The following is a 24,673-nucleotide window of genomic DNA, read 5'->3' on the forward strand; positions in this document are numbered from 1 at the left end:
TGTGTGAAAATAAATATATTGTGATTGAGGAAATTATAATCAATTTAAATATTGGAAAACTTTGAAGAGAGGAAAAAAATGCAAGAACAATTTGTTGCAATAATGAAAGTTATCTGAAGGTAGAAAATATTATAATTACAAAGTAATGACAATTAATTGATGAGTTGATTTGTTTAGTTGATTTTTTTGATTGTCAAAATTTAAGTATCAACCAAAGATGTAAGGGTTTTTCTTACTCTCACTTTTGATTGTTGATTTTTTGTAAGGTCTTTTTTCTGATTTAGCGGTGAAACTTGATGCTGATGGAAATGAATTGTAAGATGATGATGATGATGAATTTTTCTTGTACTGTGATGCTTTCGACCATTGCGGGTTATAGGATTTCTTTTTAACTGGTAACGGCTCGAAACTTGCCGAAGTTCCGGCGGCCTTTTTGCGCTTGGCACTTGTATATGTTTTATCTTGACTTGCGGTGGATGATGAGGAAGAGGCGGCCTGGATTTCCGATTGCAGTTTCTTAAATTCAATCTCATTTTTAATCTCATTATAACTTTGGGTCACTTTTAGGTAACGGAGACCATATTTACTAAACCAATGAGCCGAAACGTGGGGAATGGCCAACATATCTTGCTCAGTTAAAGGTAATTTAGTGGACATCTCACGAAGAGCTTCAAGTGGGATAACGTGATGATAGGCAGTCTTATTGTTAAATGCTTTCGTTGAATTGGCAATTTGTTGGGAAACTTCAACCAAAGCTTCGTAACATCGTTGGGATATTTGTTGTAATTGTTTATCTTCCGAAGATTCTTTATCCTTGTTTCGGTCATTTTCCATTCGGCCCTGAGTTTTGGCCACTTGGATAGTATATTTTACTTTACCACTCATCATTTTGACACTTTCTTTACCTGGTCTCACATAAATCGCGGCCATGTCTTGTTTTGGTAAAACAACCAAATCTTCACGAAGATAATTATCACAGATTAATTTTCTCAATATTCGGTCAATATCATCTTTACAAAGTCTTTTTCCTTTTCCATGAGCAGGAAGCATATTATGTTTACAATTTACAACCATCTTATTATTTGAACCTAAGAATTGGTAGAGAGAGGGGAAAAAAATATAATATTATCAATTAAATTAGATGAATTATCTATAAAATGCGAAGTATAAATTCAATCATTGTAAAGTTAAGAAATTAACCTTTATAAATATCAGCTAAATGATTTAATGTAAAGTTTTTACGATTTCCTCTATTAAATGCATCCACTGTTTTCACAATTGCTACAACATCTTCGGTAATGTCTTCCTCGGTAAAGCTTTGCTATAATTAGAAAGGAAACAAAATATTAAATCATTAATTATTGTAAGTCAACAGAATCAGGTTAGATGATTAAATGATGATTCTTTTACCTGACTGGCACAATTATCACAGGCCGTTTGTTTATTTTTAGTACATTCCTTTTCGTCAAACAGTTCACCAAAATATCGTAGCATTTGAACTCTCCGACATTCTGCTTTATTACAACAGAAAAAGGTCATCAAATTAAGATTTTCGATATGAATCGCATGAATTGGAGTTCCTTTTGATTCACCTGAGAGAGAATAAAGAGAAATACGAAATAAGATAAATCAATAAGATCAAGTGACTTGTATTTTTCTCCTCGATTTAAATTGCTACTCACTTCGATCGAGTAAACGGAAAAGTCTCATTTTATCAGCTGGAGCATAGTAAAGGTAACAATATGATAAATCACCATCTCTTCCTGCTCTCCCTGATTCTTGATAATAACCTTCAATCGATTTGGGTAATGAATAGTGAATAACGAAACGTACATCAGGTTTATCGATACCCATTCCAAAAGCGACTGTTGCACAAATTACACTGATCTTATTACTAATCCAATCATTTTGAACATCGGCTCGCTTTTCATCCTCCATTCCTGCATGATATTCCGATGCTCGGATTCGTTGGTTAACTAATTGCTGGGCAACATTTTCACATTCGTTTCTCGATAAACAATAAATAATACCACTCTTGTTGTAGAATCTTGATTTGATTAGAGTCGCAATTTCGTGAATTGTTTCCTTCTTTTTGGGTAGAACTTCAAATTTAAGATTAGGACGATTGAAACTTTGAATAAACCATTTTGGTTTATCGATTCGTAATTGATGAAGTATATCAACACGAACTCGCGGAGTTGCTGTAGCTGTTAACGCCATTATGGGTACATTAGGATATTTCATTCGCAGTTCGCAAAGTTTTTTATAATCGGGGCGAAAATCATGTCCCCATTGGGAGACACAATGAGCTTCATCAATAACAAATCGAGAGAGTAACTTTTTATCATTAAGTGAGTGAAAAATTGAGTTGATCGCTTCAGAGGCGCTTATTTTTTCAGGAGTAAGATAAAGAAGCTTTAAATTTGGTCTACCACTTCTTAAATCTCTCATAATCTCGGCAACTTTTTCTGGATCGGTATCTCCGGTTAACGCTTCAGTTGGAATGTCCAAAAGTTTCAATTTGGTTACTTGATCATGAATCAATGATCTCAATGGTGAGATTACAACTGTTATACCATCATTAATGAGAGCGGGTAATTGGTAACAAATACTTTTACCACCACCAGTGGGCATGAGGATGAAACAATCTTGTCCAAGACAAGCTGCGTTCACAGCTTCCAATTGATTGGTACGAAATTTTTTCAAACCAAAAGTATCTCTGAAAATTTTCAACATATTTGATGAATGGGGTAAGTTGACTGATTTCAATGATTTATCATCTCCATCATTTCGATGATGACCCAAAAAACGAGTACCAGCAGTTTTGATTACTTCATCAACACCATCATTGAAATTATACTGGATAACACTGACATCTTTATCAAACCAAGCAGCAGAAGTATCCGAAGCAGAAGCATCATGAATTGAATAGTCGCGATCTTGAGCTTCCGATTCATAGGTAAATGCAGGCTCAAGATCAACGTCATAAACAGGCTCGGGTTCAGAATCAGGCTCAGAATTGTAGAGAAAATCGGGTTCAGGTACAGGAATAAAGGAAAACTCTGGATCAGGTTCTGATTTGTATGTAAACTTTTTCGCAGGCTTAGATTGATAAGTCCTTTTTTCCGGTTGTGGTTCTTCAGGTATAATATCACAAACATCATCAAATTCAAAAGAATCATCCAAAATTTCAATACAATCATCATCACTTTGATCACCATCGATCACGGGAATAGTAGGAGATGGAATAATTGTCTCAATATCTGTAGAAAAGCTACTATTATTTGACTCTTTCTTTATGGTTACAGATGAATGAGAAGGATAAGCCAAAGTTGATGAAGCAGAAGCATAAGAATCGTCTGGAGATGAAATGACTAAAGGTTCACTTTTGATTTTACCAAAATTCATTGTAACACCATTTCCACAATCAGGAATATTAACATCATCCAATATATCAAGGAAATCATCATTTAACATGGAATCAAACATTTTCTCTTCCACATTAGAATAAGCAATTGAACCTCTCACCTCTTCACCAGTTATTTTCACTTTTCGCGAGAAAAATTTACTCCTCACAGAATCAGTTAATCCTTTCTTTTGACACCATTCAACCCAATTGTTTTTCGGAAATTCCACCTCAATATCATCAGGATCGACCATTATTACAAATCCAATTAAGAAAATTAAATAATCATTCACAAAGAAAGAAAAAGAAAAAACCAAAACGATTAAACAAAAACCAGAAGAAACAAAGTCAACATCAACAGAGAGAAAACAAAAACAGAAAAGAAAATGAGAAAACCGAAATTCGATTTTTAGCGCCAAAGGGACCACATTCTAAGTTCCATTGGTTTGTTTTCTTTTCTCTTGGAAAAAAAGATTAACATGAACACATTTTGTTTCTCCATCTGATTAACAATTAAATTTAATTCTCTTTGGTTGACAATTAATTCGATTATCTTTTTTTTCTTTTCCATTCAAATATAATTTAATCTCTAACCTGTGACCCTTTTCTTTGAATTTCATGATGGAGCAAATGTAAGTTACTCTTTTTTTGCTCTTATTTCGGTCAACTTATTTGGTTGTGTTCCCAATTGTTGTTGTTTTTTTATTCACATTTTCTTGTTCTCGTTACCTTGTTATACTTTCTAATTACCTTGATTGTTAATTAATGTCATTGATTATTGTTGATGTAAATTGTTTTCTTTAAACATTATATATTTGTGTATCTTTTAACTCTTGTTGCTGTTGTTATTTGGTTTTTCCTTTGTTATTCCAGGTCACAGGATTCAAGTTGCCTTGGAACAAATCTTAAAATTAACAACATCAATACCAGTCGACCTAAGCCTAAGAAAGTGATGTTCATCAGAGGAAACAATTCTAATTTAATTACTACGCTATTAATGAAAGATTTTGTACGTATTTTAATTAACCTTTGAGATTATTTACCCTTTTTCTCACATTCGTTTTCTTTATATCCATTTAGAGTCGGCTTAAAAAGCCTTACTCTGTTTATCTAAAAGAGTAAGTAATTGATTGGTTCTCATTTTTTTTATTGATTATTTTTCTTATTTAGTAATTATTATTATTATTATTGTTTTCTTTTCTTTCTATCAGAAAACACGACATCAAACCATTTGAAGATGTAACTGCTATTGAAGATTTGGCAAGAGAGCAAAATTGTCCATTATTTATGTTTTCATCTCATAACAAGAAACGTCCAAACAATTTGATAATTGGTAGATTATCAGAAGAAGATCAAACAATGAAGGATATGGTTGAATTTGGAATTGATAATCTTTGTTCAATGAAAGAAATCAAAGGACCAAAGATTCCTAATAATTCACGTTTATGTTTATCATTTGATGGATCATCTTTCCAAGAGTGTAATAATTATCGACTATTTAAAGAATTGTTATGTGAATTCTTCCAAGGGCATGTTCGTGATAATGAAAAGCTTTCTAAGGTTGATTATTGTGTCAAATTGTCTAAAGAAAAGGAATCATCTAAATTTGAGTGTTCCCGTGTCATTCCAAGATATAAAAGTTCCAAGTTGTGTAAAATTGAGTACGAAAATCTTGGACCAAATTTCGATTTTTCTGTTCGACGTGTAAAATTATTCGCCTCAGAAGTTTTAATGGATATACCTGAGGAAACACCGGATGATATTCTGATTAAACCTGATGCCGACTCTGTAAATAATCCTGTTGACATATCAACAACTTTAATCGACAATACAATTGATGCCAATACAATTAGCAACAACAACAACAACAACAACAACAATAATGTTAATAATAGTGATAAAAACCGTGATAATATTGTCTGTAAATCTAATCGAGGAATCAAGAGGAACCAAGATGATCTCAATGAAAAATTGAAGAGAATGAAATTTTTTGATTAATTGAATAACCATTGGAAAATCAACATAATCAATTTTTTTTAGTGATCCAAATCAAATTGTGACCTTATAATATGTAAATATAATATATTTAAATCCATTATATTTGATGGATTAATACTCTGAATATAATTTTGTATTTGGAATACAAAATAGCAATAACAATCTTGTTAATTTAAAATTCAAATCCAGTCTTCCAAAATGTGATGACCTGAGTAACAATAACAACAATTAAACTGCATTTTCTAAATCAATTCAGTTATTCTGAATCAATTTCGATCCTAAATTAATGTGAACAATATTGAGAATCCCAATAATTGGTCATTTGATCAAATCGATTCGTCGAAATGTCCAAAAGTCCTAAAACATTTGACAATTTTTCTTTTCTATTCTAATCGATTGATTGATTATCTTGACCATCAACTTAATCAACAAATTATCTGATTAAGAAGCAAAAAAAATCGATAATTTTGTCTGATTCAATTTCCTTAATCAAGCGCAGCCTCCTAACCGGCTTAATCTGATAGAAAATCGTTCTCATTGATTATTATTTACCTGATCATTTATTTCATCATCTGTTCACAATCAACTGAACAATTAGAATGACCAAAAGTCATAATTTTCATCAATAAAATGTTAAACTGATTCTAATTGTTATCCCGACACTCAAATTGTTGGGCAACTCCTCCAGTCTTAATCATCACAAACACTTCCAATGGATCCAATTGAATTGATCAATAATCAATCCAAGTGTAACAATAAGGTAAGTAAATAAGACAAAATAGAAAATTGAATCTAACAATTAACAATCAATCCAGGAAACAATTAGAACAGCTTCTGAATCAGAACAGCAAGAATACAATGAATTACGTTCAAATCGGTCAATTGAAACTCTTGCTGATGTTTTCACCTTAGGATTAACTGTTTCAGGTAAGAAATCAAATTGTGTAAACATTAATTTCCATTAATTGTTAAACTCAAAATCTAATTGGATTTAGATAATGGTCCTTGTATTGGTAAATTAGTTTCCAATGGTCAATACGAGTGGACATCATATTCAACTGTCTATGAAAATATTGTCACAATTGGTCTTGGATTGAGACACTTGGCAATCCTTTCTGGATCTAAATTTAACATTGGCTTAATTGCTAGTAAACATTTAGCTGATTGTTGTCTAATTGAATTTGCTTGCTACAATAGCGGATTAATTGTTGTGCCTTTAGATGACAATTTAACACCAAAAGATTGTGCGTTGATATTGGAACAACGTAAGTGTGTTAATTGTTACATTGTTTCACTTGATTTTCCTTAATTGTTCCCATCGTTTTTCCTCTAGTAAATATTGGCTGTGTCATAGTGGACACACCTGATAGAGTTCATGGTTTAATTGGTCAATCAAATTGTCTTCAATGTTTAAAATTCATCGTAGTAATTGAAAGTATCATCGAAAGCTTTAAAAGCAAAGCTTTCGCTTATGGATTAACTGTTAAGACGTTAAATCAAGTGATTAAGATTGGAGAGGAAGATCCAATTTATCCTGAGGTTTAACAATTTTACCAAATCAATAAATTAGATTGTTGATCAATCGGAAGTAATTTAATTTTTGTTTTGTCAGGAGAAAATCAATTCCAAAGATATTGCTCTGATAATCCATTCAAATGGTTCAACTGGAAAACCCAAAGGAATCAAATTAACTCATGATAATATTTTATCAAATGCGATCGCAGTTACAATTAGATTAGTGAGTTTCTTGTAAATTATTGTTTCCATCATTTAATTGTTAATTGTTTCCTCTCTTAGGGTAATCATAAGCCAAATAAATGTGATATCCTCTTCTGTTATATGCCAATCACTCAAATGTATCAAAGATGCTTCCAGGTTTGTAATAGGGATAACAATTAGCAATTTAATTGCTTACAATTAACTATTATCCCTGATGATTAATTTCTGATTAGATTGTTACTCTAATGGCTGGTGGACGTTTGGGTTTCTCTGGAAGTGATTTGAAACAATCATGGAAAAATATGGAATCCTTGAAACCGACATTGTTGGTTACAATTCCTCATCTAATTAAGAGTCTTCATGATAAATTGTTCCTTAAAGTTAAAGGTAATTTGATTGCTGAATGGTTTTTACATCGGTCACTGGTCACTTTAGGTCCATGTTCTGGTCGGCAACGTCTCTCCATTTGGCAATCATATGTACTTTCAAGAATACGAAATCGACTCGGTGGTAATTTAAGATTAATCATTGTCGCCAAATCGCATCTTCCAAGATATTTAATGAACTTTATCCGTTTATCATTAGGAGCCAAGGCAAGGAATAGATTGATTAGATTTAGATGATGATTACAATTAACTTTTTGTTGCTCAGGTTTTCACCAGCTATGGACTAAAAGAAACCTCTGGACCTTGTACCATGTCATTTTCGAGCGATGAATCGACAGGTAACCAGATTGAAAGGTTATCATCATATTGGTTAACAATTAATGATTTCTAAATTGATTTTAATTAGAACACGTTGGATTCCCGTTACCTAATGTGTCCATTAAATTGATTCCAATGAAAAGTTTACAGGAATTAAATTTAACCGGTGAAATTTGTGTTAAAGGTGATAATCTATTCCAAGGCTATTTGTGTGATAATTTAACTAATTGTGATCAGAAATCAGAGGGTTGGCACTTAACAGGAGATATTGGTTTCTGGAGATCTGTAAGTGAATCAAGAGATTAACAATTAGATTGGATTTTGATTAGTTTTATGCTCTTGTTGTTTTTTTTCAGAATCAAAGTCTAGAGATTATATCTCATTCATTTGATATCTTAAGGCTCGATGGAGATGGAAAGTTAATTGGTTTGAGAAAAATTGAATCGATTTACAATCAAAGTCAATTTGTTGATTCTATTTATCTACATGGTGAACCAGAGAAACCGTTGATTGGTATTGTTAATCCAGCGAAATATCATCTCAACATTTGGGCTCGAGAAAATGGCCTCAAGGGGACATATTATGATATCTGCAAGGAGAAGGTAAAATTTGATTATTGAAAAGTTGAATTAATTTGATTGTAATTACAAGAAAATTATTATATTTACTCTGATTCAATTAGAAAGCTCATGAAGAGATTATCGCTGACCTCAGGTCACTTGGACGGCAACATGGACTTGAACCTTATCAACAGATAAAAGTGATCGCTTTAGTTTCGGAAAATTTTACTCAAAAAAATGGCCTTTTGAACAGTATTTTCCTAGTTAATCGTCAAACCTGTGCAATTAAATTTAATCACTTGATCACTGAGATGTATTCAAATATGATGATCAAATGATGATCACAATTTAAATGAATTAAAATGATGAAGAAAAAAAAAACTTTAAAAAAATTGGTTCAATTGTTTGTTTTCATTTGAATGATAATCACTTTTACCACTTTGATGATATTTTTATATCAACATGATGGAGGTGATAGTTTAATTTATTTATTGACAATTAATATCAATACAATTTGAGATCACCAACAACTTGATTGATTAGCGATGCTGCGTCCGGACCAATACCAAGAATCGTCTTGGATCCTGGATCAATTTGTGTTAATCCAGCGTCACGAATCAAAGTGGTCGATAAACCTTTTTCTGTGGCTAGAATTTGAAGTTTCTCTAATTGTGCAGAATCTGCCGCTTTCAGGACAATTTTCTTCGATCCTTGTGATTGCCAATAATCAATTTTCTTTGGTTCCTTAAGTAACGATTTGATAAACACTCCAACCGCAGCGTGACAACATTGAGAAGCCACTTTACCCTTTTCCATTTTAAGCTTGGTATTAACGACCATCACCATTTTGTATTCCTCAGAAATAACTTCCTTTAGATCATTTTTACTCTCAACAATCATTCTCTTTAAATTGTCCAACAAACCTCGAGAAGAAGATCCGGAAAATCTGAGAATCAACAAAAAAAAAAAATCAATAAGAAAAACCAAAACTCTAAACGACACATTTGGAAACACAAACTTACCCTGAACGTTTTAATCCATAATACAAACTAATCGCTAATCCAACACCTAAACCAGTGACAAGACCAATATTAAAATCACTAAATAAGTATTGATTACCTTTCATAATTTAATCACAATTAGAAAAAGACAGAGGAAAAACAATTAAGGAAAATCAAGCGAAGGGAAAATTTGTTGTTCCAACATGTGGTTACCATGGTGATTACAACGCTCTAAAGGCTAACATGTGATTCAATTTTCTGTTTTTCTTTGATTGTTGTTACTTTCATTTGGAGTTTAATTTGATTTTCTACAATTAAATTGAAATTTTACTAATCAATTTATATCAAATTCTTTATAGTTTTTCTGTCACTTGATGTTCATCTTTATGTTCAATCTAAAACTCACTCGATCCTAACAATAATCATCTCTCTCTCTATTATCTTACCTAATGAGATTTAAATTGTCACCCAGAGTAATTAATCAATTTTCCTATTATTCAACAAGTGAATCAATTGGTTTGTACAATAATCGATCGTTAAATGTTTGTCTCTTTGGCCATCATCAATCAGGGAAAACTGTCCTTTGTTCAACAATTACTAAATTATTGTCAAAGGTAAACTCAACTCGTCCTGTACCAATCAATTTACTTGATTCAAATGAGGATGAAAAAAAATTAGGTAACAATTTGATTGATTGTAATCCCAATTATTGTCACAACAATTTAATGACATTAAATTTTCAATCTTTTCCTAGGATCAACAATTAACCTCTCATTCGCTCCCATAAACACTGGTAATACCAAAGTGACTTTAATTGATTCTCCTGGACGAGATGACCTGATTAACGTTAAAATCCAAGGATTAAATCTTGCTCACATTGGTATTCTGGTTGTGTCCAATGATCATACCAATTTAATTGAAACAATTAACTATGAATTAACTTTGGCAAAGCATTTCAATCTCAAGGAGATAATTTTATTTCTCAATGATAAAACGCCAGTGACCAGTGACCCGATAATCGATAACGATGAGGCCAAAAAACGGCAAATTCAAAGTCTTCTCAATGAATATGGTTACAGAGATAATCTAATTGTTTCAGGAAAATCTATTCAACAATTGATCAATCATATCGATCAATATCCAATACCCCAAAGAAATGTTCAATGTCCGTTATTTATGAAAATTGTCCAGGCCAAAGTATTTTCCCGAAACGATGCCTACATTTTGGGCTACCTGGAGAAAGGTAAACTCGAGGTAGGTCAAAATGTGACCATTATCGGTAAAGGTCGTGAATTTGATGTGAACATTTCAAAGATCGTAAGTTCACCAATGGGTTTCGAGAAAATTGAGTCTGGACATTTATGTGAATTAATGATTAGAGGAGATCGATGTAAATGGATAACCAAAGGTAAAGTTAATTAGTCATTTTCTTTTTAATTGTTGTTCCAAATTAACTAATTTACTTCATTTTATCCGCCAAAGGTATGGTAGTTACGGAACCAGGAATTTATCAAGCCAATGATAACATTGATTGTCTAATTAAACCATTTCCAATTAGTCCTGATGATTTTAAGGAGAAAATTGAAAATCTAAAATCAATTAAGTTGGTTTACTCAGATCAAATTTCGTCTCGATGTTTCATCACTAATATTAATCATAATTGTCACGATGAGGTGACAATTAATTCACAACAATCAACTTACTTGTACAAATGTAATTTAAAATTAAGCCATTCATTAATTTTATCCAATCATCAACCAATTGCACTAGGACAGGATAAAAAATTAATTGCTCTTGGACAAGTTGATTCAATATTGACCAATCTAAAAGCTGATGACAAATTGAAGCTTTTTATCAAAGTATAATTGATAACAATTAGGAATCAATTAGCTTAATATCAATCGATAATCAACAACAATCATAGATGAAGTTAACACCCAACTCTCATCCAAAATTCATCATCATTCATGTCAGAGAAACAAAATTTCATTGATTAATTTGATTATCTTGTATGTAGACTGTTAATTTCTCAGCCCAAGTTTGAAATATATTTAAATTGTTGAGTAAATTTAGAAAATTAGTTAACTTAAAATATTCTATTGATTAAAATTGTCACATAAAAGTGACAATGATCTCAATTAAATTGTCATCAAACAATCAACAAGCAACTCTATATGAATATTATATTGATTGTAATCAATTTTTCAAATTTCTGGAAATCTCAATGATCCGTTTAAAGTTATTCCAATTGATTGGATTAGCTGGTCTAATCTCGCAAATTTATAAATTGCTGGTTAACCTGATTGTCCTCTACAAGGAAACAATTGCCACAGAAAATTCATTTTTCAATGAACACAACAATCGAGCGCTTTTCAATACATTCACGACGATTGATCAAATTTTCATCTTCCACGACTGGATTACCTTTAATCCGTTCACATTTTGCAATCAATTTGATTCACTTTGGAAATTGTTACCTTTCTCAATCCGCTGTCGAACGATAATAGAAACAAAATTATCTTCGTGTAGAACTAAATTTATCATAATTAGTTTAGCTAATTTGATTCTCTGTTATGCTTTTCTCTTCCATGATCCACTAATTGGTTATAAAAAAGTTGATCATTTAACTTATATCATGAAAGTGATCAGCATTCTGGGTTATGGTTATTCATGTTTAATTGTTTTCCATCTCATGGTTACCGGAATTTTCCTTCATTCGAGTTTGATCTGTTTATCAAATGTATTGGATTCTCTTGTTTATAAGTCAAAGGTAACTAGGGGACGAAGAATTGACCTGGAAAATGGTCAACACGGACTTGGAACGAAAACAATTTTGTTCTATCGAAATGTTTACCAACAATTAGGCCAATTGGTTGAAATAACCGATTCATCTCATCGGCTTTTCATTGGAACCTTTTACCTTTCCTGTGTACCAAAGTTCGTCACCATTGTCTATGATATCGCCTTCACGGAGGCCACTTTCAAGACATTCCATATAACCGAAGCTTGTGTTAATCTAATTCGTTTGTTTATAATCACCGATAGTATCGCTCGAATACCAAGTTTCACCAGCTCATTTTGGAAGACAATTTATCGATTAACTATTGTTTCACCAAACAATTCGGCCATGATTGAGGTGAGCTCCATTATCTTTGTTAATTATCAGCTAATTAACTAATTGTTCCATTGGTTTTCCTCCTTATTAGGCTAATCTTTTCCTCGAAAGGATCAGAAATCATTCCCATGGAATTAAGATCTTCAACAAAAAGTTAATCACTCCAGCGATTGTACCAACCATGATCACGGCGATTATCACTTATTTCATAGCGATAAGTTCAATTAATCGAGGCCAATTTGTGCCCGATAACGACAATGATTTCGGTGATGATGATTGACTTTAATTCAATTGAATGGACACAATCAAATCGAACCAAAAACAGGCGATTGATTTTCGATAAATCGATTTGTTTTTGTTTCTTTGTTGTTTTGATTGACAGATAAATAAATTAACAATTAATTTTGTTTTCCAAATTTACTATAATTAAGTTGACTTCGTTTATTATCATTAGAGGATTTACCATGAATAGGAATACATCATATGATTTCTGTAAAAGAGATTGAGGCGATTTGGTTTAAATTGTTTCGTTTGAAATAATCAAGGAAATTGATAATACAATTGATCACTAATTGTGATCGACAAGAAAAATAAGATGAATGGGAAACGATTTAATTGTTTTCATGACAATTAATGACAAAGAAACAGGTAGATGAAAGATACAAGAAAATTAATTCATAAATCTATGAATAATTAAAATTATCATCGGCACAATATAAATTAAATTGTACATGCACATTATACATTTATATTAATTGTTTGGTGTTAATTGTGAGTTTGATGAAAAGTTAAATGAAGATGATGATTATGATGGAGATGATGAAAATGTATGTTTTTTTTTGCTTAATTGTTCAATTTTCGGGAGGAAATTAACTTTTTCTTTGACATAATTGTATCACTACCATTAGAGTTAATTGTTGGGCTTATCAAAGCGAAACAGTTTCTCATTGTAGTAATTAGTTAACCTCATCATGCATTCATTGATTACTAATCATTAATCACTTGTTGTTGTTGTTGTTGTTGTTGAAATTTGAAAATATTATCAACTAATTAATCAACTAATATAAACATTTTATGTTACTTAAATTGATTTATAACAATTAGATTGATTTCTCTATTCCTAATCAATGGTTAAAAGTGTTGATGGTTGATTAATACAATCATGAGGTTGGAAAAAGTTTTCACATCAATTGATCAGGATGTTGTTATTGTATTAATTGCTAATTTGGTTTGATTTAGGTGTTTTGCTTATCCTATGGGTGTTGAATTGGGTTAAATTGTTGTTGTATTACTAAATTGGATTTCCAATCACAAATTTGATTGTATAAATCAATCGATTTTGTTTTCATTTAATTCTCTATTCTCGTAAATTGTGCCACTCGGCTATTTGTCTTCTCGGTGAGGCCGAAACCTCTTGCCAATGTCTAACCGCCGTTGGTCCTGATTTAGATCCAATCTCAAGTTTACCAATAATCTCATTCTTAGTCTCTCGATCGTAATCAAGAACCATGAATTCGAGACTTAAACTGTCCAAACTGTCCGACGATGGAACATCAAATACAAACGATTCATTGAAAACCGGGTCAGTTGTGTGCTTTTTCACATGAGTCTTTTTCTTGGCGATTCGTTGACCATTGTAGAGAAGATAAATCTTAACAAATGGATCTATTATAACAATTGAAAGAAATAGAGAGAAAATTAATTCCATGAAAAGAAAAAGAAAACAATTACAACAATTAACTAACCACACAATCGATTGACATCAATCTTTGGTAAATTTCGAGCCTTAAGAACCACGACCGTTAACCTATTGGCCGCTGGTTGGTAACATAGAGAGACAAGAACTTCACCTCTCCCCTGAGATCGAATCTAAAGAAAATACAATTAAGAACAACAATTAAGTTAATCATCCCAATCAATAAAATCATCCAAGGTTTCCACCTATTAATATATATTACATATTATTCAATTTCAACAATTGACTATCTAGACTATCAGCTCAGGGAATTCAATTGAACTGAACAGTCTAAATATCAATTGTATAACAAACTAATAAATTGTATTACAATTGATTGTAATTTCATTTGGGAAACGATGATAATTATAATTAGAACGAGAGAGAGAGAGAGAGATATTTATCTTCATGTCTATGGAAATATTAAATATATTGACATTCCTCTTGTCGATTCAATCTACTGAATGATGATGTCCAAAGAATCGTGTATTGGTTACTAAGGGTAAAAGAACAGTTCAACGAGTTAACCTAAAACAAACACGACATTGGACATAAGAAAATGTTCAATAATATAAGTTGATTGTCATGAGAATAAATAATAATAATAATGATAATATAAACAACTGGGAGTGACCATGATGATCATCTCATGGTCATCATCTGATTGCATGACTTGGTTACGATAACAGGGAGGTGGAAATGAGAGATAAATGAATGATTAAGAAAACTGAGTAATTGAATCGATGGAATGATTTTTTTTTTCGTTCTAAATATCGAATAATAATAAAAAAAATAAAGTTCGATAAAAAAGAAAACTTATTATTCTTATTAATAGAAACGTTTACCTTCATTGATCTTGGACAAATGTCTTCAACAAGTGACACTTGTTTCTCTAAGGTGTCGAAGTGTAAATGACCCAATTGATAAAACACTTCACCGATCACATCATCTCGAGAATAACGGTCAAAGGACAGAACCAGGAAGTGTAAACAAATTCTCTCCAGCATATCCGGTGTTATCTCATAGAAGATAAACTCTTCATCGTAAATTGGATTATCGGTTTTCCGGAGAACTCGAGTTTTCACCTTGAGGGTAAAAATGAAAAGAGAGAGAGAGAAACATAAAAATAGAATAATAATAAAATTCTATTAATATTGATGATGGAAAATATTGTTACATCTTGAAGCGATCTTCTAATTTCATGTTAATATTCAGCTCATCATGATGTTCACTTTGATGTTTCTATGTGTCTCTAATTACCAAAACTAATTTAATCATAATCATCTCCATCATCATCATGTTACATGTAAAAGTGTAAAAATTAATCTATGATAATAATATGACACTAGAATTCAATTGAATTTTCATGTAATACTTTTCTGTGATCATGTTGAAGTTCAATTTTCTCAGGTCACTAGCCTGAAGCTTCGAGGGAAGGGAATTTAGAATAATTAATTCTCGATAACATGTAGGAAGATGAGAAAAAGAATAAAAAATTTTACATTTTTTTCGCTCTTTATTTAATATTCCATGAGAGTGGAGAAGACATTGAATCAACACATGAATTCATGATGATTCTTGCAACACTTTTCCTTCTAGAACTGTAATATTATAATCTAAATAAGCGTAGGAGTTTGATTCTGGTATAATAACGAAAATAATAATACAAAGAGAGAGAGAGATATTCATTGGATTTCATGGTAATTCAGAGGGAAAGAAATAGTAATTGATATCATTCATGATTCCATGGGTGTTGATGATAAAGAAAATGCTCTCATGGTAAAATTAGAAAACATTTTCTTCATCAAAAGCTTTGGATTCTCTGTAGTATATTAGACACATTAATCTAGAATTCTGGTAATATAATGAAAAGAAGAAAGGTAAACAACAATTTATTAATTTTCTTTTCTCTCTAACTACAGGTAAAAATGTTGTTCTGTTAATCATCTGATAAAGATAATCTTCCGAGTGATATAATATCCTCCATGATTCAGATTCTGCTATTATATCAATTCCTAGTAATCAATGAAAGTGGTTGGAGGTGGAGTGGAATTGAGTTACCATATTAACTCAATCACCCAAAATCTGATGATGATATTTAATTGATGAAACTTTCGTTCCGTGACCAAACCCTACAATTAGATGATGATAACAATCAACTAATTGTTACCATCAGCATGTAAATTAAGTGTGAACACAGTTAAGGTATTAGTGATCACAATTAACTAAAAAACATTAAGCTAATAATATGAATTAACTGTTGAAATTGATTTAAAACGTAAATTATTTCCTCATAGGAAATCAATCAATTGATTGTGATGACGATAAAAACAAAGAGTTAATTTAATCATAATCACGTTTTCGTAGTCAATCAAAATGTCAATCAAATAAATAGCTGAAAGAAAAGTTTATAATAGAGGACAATCTATAATTAATTCACCTAATTAATCAATATATTATATTGATTGTTGATTAATCCTTTTTATTGTTTACTCTTGATGTTTATACCGATTGTCTAATTGAAACCGTTAATTGTTATTATATCAAAATCCTGAAAGTTATCATAGTTAACTGTTTACAAAACAATCAGACAAGAAACATCAACATGGGAAATTAAATCAGATTAAATGATGAAAAGCATTTACAATTAAACTAAATACAATTTACTCGGTAAATAAGTTTAACATTAATCTTCACCAACAATATTAACCTGACCTAGAAAAATAATTTACACAATGAGAATTGTTTTGATTACTGATGAAATTAATCCAGTGAAACAATTAACAGATTGTTACTCAATGTAAACTCAGTGGTTAGAAACATAAATTGTTGATTAAATAACAAGAGAGAGAGAAATCAAATTGACCTTAATTTGATAAACTAGTACAAAATGAAAATACAAGAGTTAACAGTCAATACATATGAGACTGGACATTTGATTGTTGACCAGTCGATAAAGTTAATTCAGTTCTAGATTAATATTGATTGGAATCCATGAAACTATCAATATTTGAATATTCATAAGTATTCAGATGGGAATATCAATTAGTTGATATAACAAATTTTTCGCAAAACTTTTTCACCCATTTAATTATCATGAGATTGAAACTTTCTATGGACAATCTGTAAGAAACTAGAACAATACAATTCATCATGATAACTATACGAATATTCATCAGGAAATTATTCTAATATGAATAAAGACTCAAGTTCTTATGTATATTAACCTTGATTGTAGTAAAAAAATGTAATAATAGTAAAAGAGTCAAGGTTATTGTTGATGTTTATTTTTCTAGTTGCTTTCAATTGGATTTATTGTTGATTGTGTGATTCAGTTTTCCCAATTGTGACCGTAATCAGCATATAAAATCATTAACATGATTATTATTATGAATTCACATTCAGTTTAGTAAAAACCAGAAAAAAAACAAATGAAATAAACAACAATCATCAAAAGAAATATAATAATAATAAGATAAGAAAAATGTCAAAGTTATCTACAGAATCTGAATCTTATTTATTTCATGAATAGATCATGAATTCATTGTGATCATCAACTATTCCGATGACAATCAAAATGCTGATGATAAATTATGAAGCAATTGTTTATATATTTTGTGTATTCTCAATCAATGGTACAATTATAAGGCTATTACCTGGACTGATTATTAAAATATGGTAATCATGTAATTATTATAATCTATTACATGATGATGATGATGATCAGTTAACCATGATGATTATCCCTATCAACTTATCAGGTTTCCCTGTAACTGTCATTATCATGATTTAAACTCAATCTATTTGAATGCATCAATGAAATTCAGACCAAGAGGATGAGCCAAAAATTGAAGTAATTTGATGACAATCATAATAATGATAATTTAACTTTCATTTGATAAAAAATAATCTTTTTTACTCCATGATACTAATCATTATCATCACCATCATCATTAGATAATTGTTTCTCATACAGGTACAGTTTCAAAACTTTGAAAACTCATTTAGTTTTCAAAGTTTCTCATTTCATATTACATAATTACTATAAAATATTTGCAAATTTTCATGGTAAAAATATTGAATTTATATACATGTATATATTTATTTTGAAGAAATGGAAGACAAAAATTGAAATGATTAACTAGAATTTAATCATTACTATTATTTGGCTCACATTTCAGAACTATTTCAAAGAACCAGGAAACTTACAGGTATCCTGCTCATGTCTTTTACCTGAGCATCGACAAGAATATGGTTGATCACAATACCTACAATAGTATTCGTTGGGATTCCGTTCAACCACTAATTCTGGACTTAAGGACCTCGTAAGCTTATGATCCTCGGCGATTAACTCACTAGGAACACCTTTTGCTTTCTGAGGATCAACGATATTCAAATCGGTGTTGATGATTAGAGCATTTTCTTAGACACTAACATGATATAATCATAATTATTTCCCCATTTGGAATAGGGTTTAGTAGGAAAAAAACAGAAAATGACAAGAAAACTCTCAATTTAACCTTTCAAAACGGATGATGAGAATTTACATTTGACCTTAGATATCAAGGTTATTCTGGTCGTTCTTTTATGATATAATTTCAAGGTCATTTGATGGTTAAAAAAACTATTTGATCTATTGTGAGACATCGATAGAGGTTGCGATATTAAAATATGACAATTGAGCATCGCTTTGCTTTAAACTCCGATAGCTCGAAGTTTGTGAACTTTGAGCTCGATTATCTTTAAAAGTACCGATCAGGGACACAAAAATAAGTATAGATCGTTTTGATTGCTAAAACTAAACTAAACTAATGAAACTAAAATTTTGTTTACATTCTCATTATTGAATCAAACGGAAATTAAGATTGGGCAGAATCCCCTGAATTCATGATAAATGGAATCTAAGGAATCCTGAGATTTGAAAGGAAAATTGAATAAAAGAAAATAAAGAAAAACTAAATTTTCGAGAAGAAAAAAAGTTCACATGATAAAATGAAAAAGAAAAAGAAAATTTAATAAAATTGTCATCAAGGAGCAATCATAACGGTAAACGAAGGTAAAAGTGATGAGGATGCTCAAAGAATTGAATCAAATGAAAGTAAACAAATAATACGATTAAATTAATATTATTAATTCATCTCAACGATCATTTCAATGTTTACTTTTAAACTAATTAAATTCATCGGGTTAAAGTTAATTGCTTACCTTGTGCTGTTTATCAGGTAATAATTGTAATTTAACGTACGGATCGTAATCATTTAAATTGTTTTCCTTAATTGGTAATCCGGTTGCTTTACCAATCACAATACAAAGAGCTTGTTTCTCGTAATTGTATTTTAATTTGAAATGTAATTTACCCAATTGTTTCATCTCATCTAAATGATTAACTTGATTATCGGTTGAATAATCTTGATTGGATTTATTTGTTTCCAAAATTTGATTCTGTTATCAATTGATAATCAATTAAATATTAATAACGATTGTTGATTGTTAATTGTTTTATATGTTTACAGTTTGATTGGTTGATTTACCTGATGATCATTTTGATTATGTTGATTATGAGATTTTTGTTGTTGATTTAAATCACCAATACTTTCAATGGCCACTGGTTTCTCAATAATTGAATTAGTTAATTTTTTAAGTCTCTCTGATGATGAATCTTTGGTTAATTTATAATCAATTAATGATTTCCTTTCACCAAGTCGTTCCTCTTGATCTGGATAATCAATATGAACATTAATTAATCATTATGAATCAGGATAATCGATTACTAAAGTTATATTAATAAGTGAACAGGTTAAACTAAATTGATAATTAATAAGGTAAATCAAAGGTTATCAATCTTGATAAATTATTTACACTTAATCAGAAAATATTGGAAAGCTAATTAATCATTACAATCAGTAATTGATAATGAAAAATATTGTACCAATTAAAGTTATCCTGTTATAAATATAACAGGTACCAGGTAATAATAACTACCTGACAATCAAGGTGATTAAAGTTAATTTTACTTGGTGGTAATTTTCATGAATCAATTTAAATTGCTTTCAACTAATATCTAAATTTAGCTTGATTGTTATTTATCAATGGAGATTTTTTTTTCTCGTTCTGAATCATCAGATTACTCATTTTATCATGATCATGATGATTGGAATCACTGATTCAGGTGAGTGTGTGGGATGATAAAGGTAAAGATTAAAGTTGAGATGATGATACACTTGAGATGCTTTAACTTGATAAAAAAAGGTAAAGATTTTTTCATATTATACTCATAGAATGAGTAACAATAATATTTAAATGTTACCATGATAATAATCATGATAATCAGGATGATTACTATGGGAATATAATTTTCTTGTTGTTTCTGAATAAATTGTTAGACTAACACACTTTGTATTACAGTGTTTTCAACTGAATTGTGTCTGTGAGTTGATTGGTTGGGATGTAATATCATGATGATGATGTGAATTGGAAATGAATTATTTTCTGAAAGTTCTGGGGAGGAGGTAAGACTAACCTCTACTTGGAGGACTTTTAGTTCCGGTTGGACTTGGACTTTTCTTAAGTGTTGGTCCAGTTGCTGATCCACCGGGACTTTTAACTGCTGTCGATCGTCTTAGACTCAAAGGTCGATCGCTATTTGATAATTTACGAAGTAGTAAAGTAGTGTGATGATCGGTATTGTTGTTTAATCTTCGACGGTAAAGTAAACAGACCAGAGCTGCTGAAAGGACAATGAAAACTGAGGCTCCGATGCTTATCCCGATGATAAGACCTTCACTTCCTGTGGAAAGAGATGAAATTTTTTTTTTTAGAAAACAAAGAATCAAATAAAGGAAATAAGGATGAAAAAGATGAATTGAATAAGAGAAAAGGAAAAGGAACTGATGAAGATAATTATCGTGAAAGTGGAATAAGGAAGGAAAAAGTTATCTGATCGTTAGAGGAATTGGTTACATGGGGAGAAGGAGAAATTTGAGTTAGATGAAGGGAAAAGAAGAAGATGATAATGATGATGAATGAGAGAGTGAAAGAGTGAAAGAGTGAAAAGAGAGAGGAAAAGTTAAAACATGAAAGAATCGTGAAGATAAAGGTGATGATTGAATTTTCTGAGGGAATAGAGAGACAATTGAATTTAGAGATGAACATGGAGATCGAGATGAGGAACTTTATCATCATCGAACTAGTCAATTAGGTGATGATATGTTGTTGTATTAGAATCGAAAAGGATCAATTGATTGTTGAGATGTAATCAGTTAATTGGAAGGAGTAAAAAGGTAAGCAAAGGTTAGAATAGAATGAAAATTTTTACGTCTTTTTTTCGAGGATTTTGAGTTTCACAAAAATCGCCTGGAGAATTGGAATTGGTTGTAATTCTCAAATCAATAAAAGATTTACTTATACAACCAATGGAATCAAATTACTAAATTAGACACAAATTATTAATCAACCAGAGAAAAATGTAACAATATCAACGTAAGAATGGTCAATCAATTTGATTTGGAAAAAGTTAATTGTATTCGCTGAGAATTACTTTTGGGTGACTTAGTGAATGATTTCAATGTCATAACTTGAAAATAATTACACCAGAAGAAAATAGGATAATAATGGTAAAGATTAAGAGATGGAAAAACAATAGAAATCAATCAATTGAATGAATTAATCGGATGATTAGGATTGGTTTTCGTTATTATAATTTGCCACTCAAAGAGATTGGAAAATAAATAAAGAACCAGAATTTATATCGATCAGTAGGATGAGAAGATTGTTGTAGATTCAAGTACAAAGTAATAAAGTTAATGTATAAAGAGTAATATTGATCTGAATTGAGAATTAAATGAATTGAATATCACAATTAAGAACAAAATTTAACAACAACAATCAACGAAAGAAATTGATAAACTCCAGAAATATCATCACATTGAGCAAAGAATCTGAGTTTTAATGGTTAAAAATAATATTCTAACTTTTATATTATCGGTTGTTAATATTTCTCAGCACAATTAAACTAATTAAAAGTAAATAATTCATCAGATATTAATATTAGATGAAGAAATCAAGAGGAAAAAAGTTCTAAAAGATTGAAAATATTGATCAATTTTTAGATTAAATTTTTATTCTTAATCAATAACAAAATCGTTATAATAATAGTAAATAAATTGAACTTTTTCCTCTCGCAACAATTTAAAATAATGAAACGGTAATTAAGGTAACAACAATTAAAGAATAGAAAATTAAACTAATCATTATCACTAATTAAGTAACTGTTTGAATTTTTTACCTATGAATTTGTATTTGTTTCCATTGAGACGTTAATTATTGAATGGAAATTGTTTCAATCATTGATTGGACTCTATTTACAATTAATCTAATACTATATTAACAGAAGAGTAATTTAATTGACAAGAAAATTAATTATTGATTCAACTAAATTAATCTTTGATGGATTAGTAATTTCTTAATTTCCTATTCCTTTCTTTGTGTAAATATCAATCAATGGATAGTAACTTACATAATAGATTGAGAGAGGATTAATTTTTCGTTTGGATATTAAGATAATTAGATGATTGTGATTATCAAATTAAAGGTGATTAACTGTTAAATCAACAAGAAGGTTACTTAATTTAGTTTCATATCAATAATTACATGAAAAATAAATCAATAAGCTTTGTTATCAAGTCCATTCACTGAGATATTATTGTTATGTGATTTTTATCCTTTTTTTCATGATGAACTAATTTCTTCATGATAATATTTGTCTATCTCTGAGGTTTACATTTAATCAGAGTATTTAATGTAATCAATATGATTCCCTGTTTCCACCTACGAATAATTTGATGATAACTGTAATCATTTCAATGGCTCATGGTACAAAGGGAAATGTTCATGTAATTCTGAAAGTGTTTTATTCATTTTCTGTTCCATAATATTATCAGATAAGTTTTACATCATCTAAACTCCAGAAGGAATCATTATCCGTTATTATCATGATTTTCGGTGTTTATTTCCATTATTATTACAATATTATCTCCATGATGTCAACATCAAGTGCGTCTCAAGATTGAAGGAAGAAAAAAACAATGAATAATTCACATGAATGCTCAATGGGTTATTGCTCAGAGGAATTGTCAGAATTGTTGGTGGAAAAGTTTAACTTTTAACTTTCATCCTGTAAATGTGAATGGGTCAAGAAAAAAGAAAAGCTTGTCCACTATCATGGATCATGATTACGATCAAGTGAAAGTGGAAATGTCTTACAAACACATTGAACAAACAATTATGAGTGGGAGGAAAAAAATATCAAATAAGTGATGAGGATAAAGTGGATCAATGATTGGGCTCTGATGAAAAGCTCAAGATGAAACATATACACAATATTCAACCATGGAAAGTATTATTATTATGATGGATGACAGGGAAGAGGATATATTATATTACTCAGTCAATTGTTTGTATATTTAAATCACAAGAAGTTGATCAATTCATCAAGATTCATCTTTCAATAGTAAAAATTGAATAACAAATGGATCATCATGTTGATGATATTTTCTCAATCAACGTCATTGAGGAATCAATGAAACCATGATGATAGACCAATAGTGATAACAATAATATGGAAGGATAAATATTGAAGGTTAGGAATAAGATATGGTGGTGATAATGGTTAATGATCATGAAATAATCAGGGTGATTAATCAGTAATCATAATAGTAAGTTGGACTCACCATTTCCAATGGCTCTGGTTTGTTTTGAAGTTTCCAACGAGGAGGAATCTAATCTCATCTTTCAATTACCATTGATCACATTTAATTCCCTAATTTTTGAACCGATTAGTTTGTTAATTGTGAGCTTGGAAAGAAACTTAATTATCCGATTAAGGTTCTATCAAGAATATAAAGCAAATTATCCAATCCAAGTTCAAATCTATGATCAATATGGTTCGAGGTAAAGTTTTATCGATGGACAAAAGGAAAATGTCAATATAAAAGTTATATACACATTGAAGGTAAACACTAAATGCACATAAACAAAATGATGAGAGAAGGTTAATTAATCCTTTTCATTGGATAATCATGTTGAAATTTTCTCTCTTTATATTTTATTTTTTCTTAGTCTCAATCGTAAATAATGTTCAGATAATGACGATGGAACTCACAAGATGATGGAGAATATGATAGAAAGGAGAGAGAGAGAGAGAGAGAGAGAGAGAGAGAAAGAGGATAAAACTCTCATGTCAAAGGAAAAAGGAGAATATGAATGAGGAGAGAAAAAAGTTACACAGGAAAAAGCGACAGACTCACAAGGAGGAGAAAAGAAGAGGAAGAAGATGAAGATGAGGAGAAAAGGGTGAGGATGAAGATAAGGTAAAAAGAAGACGCAGTGTGGAAGAGAGAGCGAGAGAGAGAAAGAGAGAGATGGAGGGAGGGAGAAA

The 24,673-nt window shown here is 30.5% G+C and overlaps 7 protein-coding genes across 7 annotated transcripts; 4 read left to right on the forward strand and 3 right to left on the reverse strand.

Moving 5' to 3' along the window:
- Nucleotides 1–18: 18 nt before the first annotated feature.
- On the reverse strand, nucleotides 19–8,518 carry LOC128385559 (recQ-like DNA helicase Blm). Its single transcript, XM_053344431.1, has 7 exons — nucleotides 8,496–8,518; nucleotides 7,937–8,019; nucleotides 7,365–7,393; nucleotides 1,683–3,837; nucleotides 1,411–1,592; nucleotides 1,201–1,321; nucleotides 19–1,088 (listed from the first exon to the last, which is right to left on the reverse strand). Exons 1-7 carry the CDS (start codon nucleotides 8,516–8,518, stop codon nucleotides 208–210), a joined length of 3,474 nt encoding a protein of 1,157 aa, XP_053200406.1. The 3' UTR covers nucleotides 19–207.
- LOC128385588 (ribosome production factor 2 homolog) lies at nucleotides 3,880–5,655 on the forward strand. The gene is made up of 4 exons (XM_053344467.1): nucleotides 3,880–4,038; nucleotides 4,280–4,415; nucleotides 4,487–4,524; nucleotides 4,618–5,655. The coding sequence occupies exons 1-4, from the start codon at nucleotides 4,025–4,027 to the stop codon at nucleotides 5,402–5,404; spliced, it is 975 nt and encodes a 324-aa protein (XP_053200442.1). The 5' UTR covers nucleotides 3,880–4,024; the 3' UTR covers nucleotides 5,405–5,655.
- On the forward strand, nucleotides 5,788–7,983 carry LOC128385584 (long-chain-fatty-acid--CoA ligase 5-like). The gene is made up of 8 exons (XM_053344464.1): nucleotides 5,788–6,164; nucleotides 6,220–6,331; nucleotides 6,400–6,669; nucleotides 6,738–6,943; nucleotides 7,017–7,142; nucleotides 7,202–7,279; nucleotides 7,357–7,847; nucleotides 7,916–7,983. Exons 1-7 carry the CDS (start codon nucleotides 6,117–6,119, stop codon nucleotides 7,744–7,746), a joined length of 1,230 nt encoding a protein of 409 aa, XP_053200439.1. The 5' UTR covers nucleotides 5,788–6,116; the 3' UTR covers nucleotides 7,747–7,847; nucleotides 7,916–7,983.
- A 265-nt stretch (nucleotides 8,519–8,783) lies between the features above and the next one.
- LOC128385590 (peptidyl-tRNA hydrolase 2, mitochondrial-like) lies at nucleotides 8,784–9,600 on the reverse strand. Its single transcript, XM_053344470.1, has 2 exons — nucleotides 9,410–9,600; nucleotides 8,784–9,333 (listed from the first exon to the last, which is right to left on the reverse strand). Exons 1-2 carry the CDS (start codon nucleotides 9,511–9,513, stop codon nucleotides 8,892–8,894), a joined length of 546 nt encoding a protein of 181 aa, XP_053200445.1. The 5' UTR covers nucleotides 9,514–9,600; the 3' UTR covers nucleotides 8,784–8,891.
- Nucleotides 9,601–9,639: 39 nt separating this feature from the next.
- Nucleotides 9,640–11,480, forward strand: LOC128385583 (elongation factor Tu-like). Its single transcript, XM_053344463.1, has 3 exons — nucleotides 9,640–10,066; nucleotides 10,143–10,796; nucleotides 10,871–11,480. The coding sequence occupies exons 1-3, from the start codon at nucleotides 9,838–9,840 to the stop codon at nucleotides 11,251–11,253; spliced, it is 1,266 nt and encodes a 421-aa protein (XP_053200438.1). The 5' UTR covers nucleotides 9,640–9,837; the 3' UTR covers nucleotides 11,254–11,480.
- Nucleotides 11,481–11,516: 36 nt separating this feature from the next.
- On the forward strand, nucleotides 11,517–12,783 carry LOC128385586 (uncharacterized). The gene is made up of 2 exons (XM_053344465.1): nucleotides 11,517–12,524; nucleotides 12,595–12,783. Exons 1-2 carry the CDS (start codon nucleotides 11,517–11,519, stop codon nucleotides 12,781–12,783), a joined length of 1,197 nt encoding a protein of 398 aa, XP_053200440.1.
- Nucleotides 12,784–12,905: 122 nt separating this feature from the next.
- LOC128385582 (synaptotagmin-11-like) lies at nucleotides 12,906–24,441 on the reverse strand. Its single transcript, XM_053344462.1, has 7 exons — nucleotides 23,967–24,441; nucleotides 20,759–21,025; nucleotides 19,770–19,954; nucleotides 19,444–19,680; nucleotides 15,084–15,323; nucleotides 14,249–14,372; nucleotides 12,906–14,168 (listed from the first exon to the last, which is right to left on the reverse strand). The coding sequence occupies exons 1-7, from the start codon at nucleotides 24,022–24,024 to the stop codon at nucleotides 13,861–13,863; spliced, it is 1,419 nt and encodes a 472-aa protein (XP_053200437.1). The 5' UTR covers nucleotides 24,025–24,441; the 3' UTR covers nucleotides 12,906–13,860.
- Nucleotides 24,442–24,673: the final 232 nt, after the last annotated feature.

This window comes from Panonychus citri, unplaced genomic scaffold, assembly GCF_014898815.1.
Source record: "Panonychus citri isolate SS breed McGregor unplaced genomic scaffold, ASM1489881v1 Contig00049, whole genome shotgun sequence".
In the NCBI taxonomy this organism is placed as follows: Eukaryota; Metazoa; Arthropoda; class Arachnida; order Trombidiformes; family Tetranychidae; genus Panonychus; species Panonychus citri.